The sequence below is a fragment of the Leucopleurus acutus genome (genome assembly GCF_964270905.1).
Source record: "Leucopleurus acutus genome assembly, chromosome: 17".
Lineage (NCBI taxonomy): Eukaryota > Metazoa > Chordata > Mammalia > Artiodactyla > Delphinidae > Leucopleurus > Leucopleurus acutus.
In genome coordinates, this window is record NC_139159.1 from 2,988,966 (window position 1) to 2,996,954 (window position 7,989).

The 7,989-nt window shown below is 38.8% G+C and overlaps 1 protein-coding gene across 2 annotated transcripts in view; it reads right to left on the bottom strand.

The window, feature by feature from the left end:
- The window catches only part of RB1CC1 (RB1 inducible coiled-coil 1), a 43,416-nt gene extending 36,394 nt beyond the window's left edge, over window positions 1–7,022 (bottom strand). Inside the window, exons 1-4 of one of the 2 annotated variants that reach the window (XM_082858763.1) lie at window positions 6,220–7,022; window positions 5,151–5,270; window positions 4,030–4,156; window positions 3,690–3,860 (exon numbers count right to left, since the gene is read on the bottom strand). In XM_082858763.1, the coding sequence (XP_082714889.1) occupies window positions 3,690–3,860; window positions 4,030–4,156; window positions 5,151–5,221 (369 nt within the window). In that variant the 5' untranslated portion in view covers window positions 5,222–5,270; window positions 6,220–7,022. Of the gene's footprint in view, window positions 1–3,689; window positions 3,861–4,029; window positions 4,157–5,150; window positions 5,271–6,219 lie in introns of those variants that run through there. The other variant, XM_082858762.1, reaches the window with a different exon arrangement.
- Between the last annotated feature and the right edge of the window lie 967 nt (window positions 7,023–7,989).

Here is a 7,989-nt window from a genome sequence, read left to right on the forward strand (position 1 = left end):
TCTTTCTCATCACTTTCTTAGCTATTCCTGGACAGTGATCCTTCCAAGCAAACTTAATATCCATTTTATGTAAAACAAATAAAACAAACAAAACAACCAAATTCCCCTCACCCCCCCAAAAGCAAAAATGCTTCATCATAGCATTTAACTGTAACTAATTAAGCTAGTGAACAGATAGTAATTAGAATATGATCATGAACATTAAGAATATATCTTTTCATTTGATTATGTTTTATTGTTACTAAATTATGTTCCATTATAAAATAAAATTTTTTTTAAATATTAAAAAAATAATAAGTTTTTATGTTCTGGAACTTTATAGACTTTTGTTGTTGTTGCTATTGAGAATGCAATTTATTTCCCATTTCTATTCTAAAGCAGTGCCAATACAGAGAAATAGGAATGATGTTTATCTATTTATCAAACACCCAATCAACCTTACAATTCCTTCCAGTGGGCTTTTATTAAATTCTCTCAAATTTCCCAAATATGCAATCATATCATCTAAAATGGATGTTTTTCACTTCTTTTCCATTAACTTCACCACTTACTTGATTTTTTTTATTTCAGTATATTTCCCAGAAGTTCCAAAAGAATACTGAACAGGTTTATTCTGATTTATGCAAGTGACTCTAGCTTTTCACTTACTTGAAAGCTGATTACCTTTTTATATTTGGTCAAGTCTGTGTTACATTTATTTTGCTCCCTTCTAGGGCTATTTAATTAATTAGGAACAGCTGCTGAATTTTAACACATGCCTCTTCCAGACAACATTAATATGATGCTCTATGTCTTCTCCTGTAAAGTATTAGTGATTGAGGCAATTAATTATATTAATACATACCCAAATATTGAACCATCCTTGTATCCCTATAACATCTGCTTTTTGCTATTAATATATTAGTCTTTTGATACTCTTCTGGGTTATCTATAAGGAAAAAAGTATATTCTATATTTTTAGGATTCAGAGGATTCAATCTAGTCCACAAGATCCTTTTGATTATGAGAGAAATGTATTAAAATCTCCCTTAAAAATTTTTTTGTGGTGAAACACATAAATTTTACCGTTTTAACACATCTTTAAGTGTATGGCTCAGTACCATGAACTCGTTCACATTGCTAGGCAACCATCACCACCACCCATCTCCAGGATTCTTTCATCATCCCAAACTGGAACTCGGCATCCATTAAACAATTAACTCAACATTCCCCTCACTCCTCGGTCCCTGGTAACATCTATTCTACTGTCCGTCTCTATGAATTTGACTATTCTAGGGACCTCACATAATTGGAATAATACGCTATTTGTCCTTTCGTGTCTGGCTTATTTCACTTAGTATACTGTCTTCAAGGTTTCTCCATGTTGTAGCTTATATCACAAATTTCCTTCCTGTTGAAGGCTGAATGATATCCCACTGTATGAATATAGCGCATTTTGTGTATACATCCACTGGACATTTGAGCTGTTTCCACCATCTGCTATGAACACTGACGTACGTCATTATATGAAAATTCTCCTGGGATTAATATTGTTATCTTTAGCCTGTGTTGATAGGCAAACACAGATATGGCTTGGCTTTTTCACAAATTAAATCTTTTATTATTAATTTCACTTTTTTCTGTTTAATGCTTTTAACAACCACTATCTACTAGCTCCATGCATATCTTTCTTCTCATACTTTAGCAACCTGTTTTAGCAGTATTTCTTGTGATGGCATAGTTGTTTTCTGTTTTGATCATACCATAAAATTTCTTTTAATAAGAGAAAAGTTGGCTAATTAATAACCAAATACTGGACTGTATTAACCTCACTATTTTATGTTTAGTATTCACTTTTTATTTCTATTATATCCTATCTAGATTTTTGCTAGTTTAATGAAGATAGTATCCATTCCTAGCTCTTCTCTGCTACTCATTATACCCCCTTCTCTTTCCTACTTAATCCATGCCTGGATTAAACCTCTACAATTCTTTAACTTGTCACCTGGCATCACTAGATACTGCAAAGATTGTTTACTGCTACACTAATCCTCTCTCTCATTTCATCTGTTTGATTTTTAAATCTTTTTATCAAGTTTTATTTGTTCTTTTGATTTTTTACTCTAATCACTTAACAATTATACGTCCTATTTGGTTAGCCTATAATTTTTATATCTAATATTACATTTTTCTATTAGCATGTAGTATCTATATTTTTCAATTAAATCAAAACTATTGCTTTTTAAGTGGCATGCAACTGTGTAACCTATCTTTATTAGTTTTATTAATTTATTTATAGACCAATAATCAGAAAACAAATCTCAAGGACTCTATTACATAAATTCAGTTTACAGAGTTTGTCTTTTTAAAAATAATTTTGCTTTCTAAAAATCATTTCCTGACTCTTTAATGTTTATTAAGCATATTCCAGAAAGATGAGGTTATTCTCTTTTTATGTTGTATCCTGTGTGAAAAATGGTATAGTTTCACAAACGTATGTACTACATTAAAACAACCTGCTCTGAAATTTCTTTTAAAAACGCAAATATTACTACTTAATAGTTTATTTCATTAATTTATTTTTATAAAAGGTAAATACTCTTTTTCAGTTGATTCTAAAAGATAACATTTTTTTTTTATGTCTGAAAGCAAAATGTGTCCCACGACTGATAGCTTACAGCCAGTATTACAGTAAAGTACCAGCAAGTCAAAAACAAACACAAAAAAAAACAAAAAACAAACCAAATGGCTGGGAAACAATGCACGGGGGCTGCAAGCAGCAACAGAGGTGTATGTATTAGGAAGAGACTGGGCGCTCCTCCAGGACCTAAATATGGATGTGAGAGAAAAGTCACAATCTTAAGAGTTCTTTAAGCTCTCTGTGCCTATGTCTGTCTACTCAAACATAGGTACTGCACTGATCAAAGCAATATCCTGAAGTCATTAACTGCACACCATCATCTAGGAAACAGTAAACAAACCATGTTTAAGACAGTTGTTCCACCCTAAGATTTTGTAACTGTTTGCAAACGAAGGATGACGAACAAAGCACACGCCTGAAATTTAAAAACCAGACAAAGTAATCACAAAATATTTTTTCAAAGTTTGTTATTTTTCATGTTTTTGGCATGTTTCCTCTATAATTTAGACTACTCTGCTATTTAGATTTGAATGCTTTTATTTTTTAATAAATTTATTTATTTTGTATTTATTAATTTTTGGCTGCATTGCGTCTTTGTTGCTGTGCGCGGGCTTTCTCTAGTTGCAGCGAGCAGGGGCTACTCTTCATTGCGTGCGCGGGCTTCTCACTGCGGTGGCTTCTCTTGTTGCGGAGCACGGGCTCTAGGCATGTGGGCTTCAGTAGTTGTGGCACGTGGGCTCGGTAGTTGTGGCTCGTGGGCTCTAGAGCTCAGGCTCAGTAGTTGTGGCGCATGGGCTTAGTTGCTCTGTGGCATGTGGGATCTTCCTGCACCAGGGCTCGAACCTGTGTCCCTGGCGTTGGCAGGCGGATTCTTAACCATTGCACCACCAGGGAAGCCCAAGATTTGAATGCTTTTAGAAGCAATCAATTTTTTAGATCATCCGCCAATGCCTAGTAAGCTAATAGTCCACAAAAACATTACCAAGCATGTGAATAAGACATTATTCTGTTAAATAATGCCAATTTTTAATTTTAAACTGTACTAGGTATAAATAAATATTACAATTACCACTGCAAGTTGTGTCCTTGAAGCAACAGTGTGAAAAACTGCAGGCATCATAAGGGACTCTTCAACTTTTATCTCCATGTCATTTTCTGTTGAAAAGGTAGTTTTAGGAATAGCAGGTAGACGTTCCGATAAGATCATTTCCTTGTTAAAAAGAAAAATTGGATTTGTGTCCTATAGAAGTAAAAATTCAAAAAAAAAAGAAGTAAAATGTTACAAATACCGAACGTGCACACTGCCCTCCATACACCAATCAGATACACATTCCTTGCGACCACGAGCCCCGAGCCCCTCCGTGAAGCTGGAGTGCGTCTGCATGGAAGGAAAGGCCCTGGACACCTACCGTCCCGGCACTGTAGGTGCACACTCTCCGGTCTGCAGCCATGCACTCTCCCCCGTTGACCACCAACACCTGGTGCTGAATAGCGATCTTGTACTTGCTGTGGATGGCATGTTTCAGGTCAGCCACACTTTAAAAGAGGGGGGGCAGGGGGCCAAAACATCAGCTATTTACATTTGCCCAATGACAACGTTTTTCATTATCCAAGTGGCACTATGTAAAAATACCTGACAGATAAATGAATTTCACTCTGAAAATTTCCCCAAAAACAGTAGTAAACACTACAAGCTTCTTGTTTCTGCAGCTGGATTCCATAATCAACCAGCCAATCATAAATAACTAGAAGGTCAACGATCACCCGTGTCCCACACCTAAAAGTGAGCTTATGAAATGCAGGCAGTAGAAACATTTATTTTTGTGATCTTTATATAACGTAGCAAAGGAACATGCTCAAATTAGCATCAGGTCTGTTAAAATCCTCAGAACAAAGAATGTGTGTTAAAATCTCCACATCACATTACACAAAACACACGACGTCTACACCATATGGAAATCGCTTTCTTTTCCTAATCTTTCAAAAAACCATTCCTTTACAGGTCAAATCAGATTTTATAAAAACTAGAACTTTCAAAACAATAATTTCATAATTCCATTAAAAAATAAGATTAATTTGAAATTTTATTCTATCATTAACAAACAAAACAAACACTATTGACTTTATTCACATAAAATAATAAAAACAGTGACGAAAAACCACAGGGCTGGTACATGCTGGTTTATGTAGCTATAACAATAACCCCCTCAGCAGCGCCCTGGGCAACTCAGAAGAGCAACTAGCTATGAAAACTTACTTCTATTCGACTGCTTTGGTTTGAAATCAGTATGTTTACTCTGAAAAACACAGTCACGCAAACAGAACAAAGCACAACTTAACAAATTTATCATTAGCGCTTTAGAGGAAGATGACAACTGTATACGTAATATGCTGAGGATAAAAAAGTGAAGACTTGCCATACTGCTACTCTTATTTAATAAAGGAATAGTATTCTCAAAATCAAATCTTTCTTTAACTTTTTACATGTACAAAATGCAAAACTGATGAGAATCAATGAAACCCAGCTCACGTTTGCACTGTAAGTTCAGTGTCAAATGTCAGGGTGGTTCCAGTGTTCACCAGAAATACATACAACTTCATGATGATTTCTCTGGATTCTGTGAGCTTATACCTCACTCTGATACGATTACTGAAAGAAACAGACAAGAAAAGTGGTCAATTTACAAACGCAAGTACAAAGACAATTATGCTCACATAAGACAGAGCACAGTTATACTACATAAGCAACAAAAAAACGGAATAGGTTTTGATGTCTAGAACGGCTAACTGGACAATTCAGTAAACTTGTTGCTTAAAAAACAAAAATGAACAGTAATGAGGCTAATGAGAAGCGTTAACTTCTATCATAAAGAAAAATAATTTGTTCTGAGGAAGAAAGAAGACAGTAGTTAGAACAGTTTGGTGTATATTTCACACTGTTCTCATGGACCACCCTACATTAAGAAGAAAAACAAAAATTAAAAATTTGGTCCAACATCATCCTAACTCCAAAAGTTCTTCCCCTGCTTCTACCTTGTAACAATGACAAAGTCTTAAGGTTAAACTTACTAACAGCAAACAAGAAGAGCCACCACTTTCAATAGGAGGGAAAGAGTCAGTCCCTATTCCTTCCACCAGGTGCCTCTTACTCTGAGTTCCACCTCCACGCTGAGTTAGAAACACTTCACGTAAGAAATTCTGGCCCTTACAGTTCATCACTTTGTGGAACAGCAGAAAGTGCACAGGTCTGGAAATCAGAATATTTAAAACAACCCTGCCATCACCTAGTTGTCCAAGTCAAAACCCCACATATAAAATAAAGCTTCCTCATCTATAAATAAAAGGGACAGATGTCAAGAGCTAGCGTTTTATTTTTAACAACTGGAGGTAAAAATCCCCAGTATCAATGTAAATGATGAAAGATGACAAATACATTTCCAGAAACTAGTAGTTATCTTTCTTTATGCTCTCTCCACATGAACTTAGAGCAGATGAGGGAAGAAAAAAGCAAATAAGGCTTTAAAATTAATGTTTCCAAAATCGCTATTTTAAATGCATTAGATCAAAACTCCGTTATAAAGGCAGGAACTGTGACTTACCGTCAGGCACTGTGAAAAGGATTACCACTTTCTTAAAAAGCAGATTAAAAGTGGCTTATGTTTGCTTTGCTTGATATTGGCAACTGAATGGCATTACTGGTTAAACTCAGTGAACTGGAAAAGAAAAATTTCTGATTATAGAGAGAAATAATTCAATGTGACTACAAAAAACGGTTAAGTGCTCTTCCTTTTAACATTACCTTCTGAAAGAGTAATCTCTACTCAGCTTCTCTTCCTACCTGCACATTCACTGAACCACAAGCATATGACCTTGACCTACACCACTGCATTAAAAAGACACCAAACAAAAGTCCCCAAAGAACTCCCCAACACTGTCAAAGCGTACAGCCATTTTTCAGTCCTTAAAATATAACGGCCCCACTACTTGCATGCTTAACTGTTTCAGTTTCTTCTTTTGTAAGACAGGAATAAAATGGTGCCCGTAGCACTGGGCCTCTGAGGCAGCCCCTCGGCTTCCCCAAGTCCCCTTGCACGTGGGCAGAGCCTGTGATCTGCTTTAACCACTGAGATTCGGCCAAGGTGATGGGGTGTCACTTACATGATGGCTACTCAGGACCATGACCTCCCTCCTGCCAGCTTCCATGGAATGCGCTGTCATAGGGAGAGGCCCACGTGGCAAGAAACCGAAGTCAACAGCCAGAAAGAAGCTGAGGGCATCAGTCCAACAGCCTGCGAGGAACCACCGGTTCTTGACAACCACAGCTCTCGGAAGCGGATCATTCCTGCTGAGCCTCAGACAAGACCCCGCCCGGGCTGAAACCTTCACTGGAGTCTTGTGAGAGACCGTGAAGCAGAGGACACCGCCGAGCCGTGCCCACAAACGTGGAATAATACGTCTGTGCTGTTTTAAACAGCGACGATCGTGGTAGTTGTTCCTCAGCGACAGGTAGCGCGGCAGCCCACCACAGGCCCACAGGACAGCGCTGGGCAGGGCCGCCGCCAGCCTGCCCGGGCCCCTCGTCCTCCTAGGCCACCTCCCTAGCGCTCGGCTGGGACCTCACCGCCCCCCCGGGGCTGCAGAGCACCACTGCCGACCACCGAATCCAGCCTGAACCACTCCCTGGCCCCAAGTTCTCTACACAACCCCTCTCGAATCCGCTCTGCCACCTGAAACACTGTTCATTTTTCGTTTCTCTTTGTTGATGGAACCGACATTCACCCACTCTCACGTGCTGCCCTAGATCTTCCGTCTTCCTCACAGATCCATAAACGTCGGTAACGATCCACGTCTGCTTGGTTCTGACGCAACATCTACGCTACCTACCCCTGTTCCTGTGGCTACCCAAGCCCTCGCTGACTCTGGACTTTCTCAACCGGCTCCCCACCTCCTTGACCCCACCCCCACCCCCCGCATATACCCTCCCACCGCCCTCAGGGAGGCCATTCTCAACCCGGGTGGTCAGGTGCTTCTGCTCCGGGACACCAACCCTGTTAGGGTCAGGATGACCTTAACAGCAGCGGCCACCGTTTACCAGTATTTACTATGTCCCAGGCGACTGCTCTAAACGCTTTACTAAATGAAACGTTTTCATTGGATCCTCACAAGAATCCTTTACAGTAGATACTATCATCATCCTCACTTTATAGACAAGGAAACTAAGAATTACGGGCTTCAGTAATGTCACAGGGTAATGAGTGAGGACTCAAACCCAGACAGTCCAATTCCGTCTTCTCGGGTCTCTAACCATAATGATAACACCCAGGAAAACAGCAGATGCTGCGCTGCGTGGCTTCTTCCTCTCCACCCGC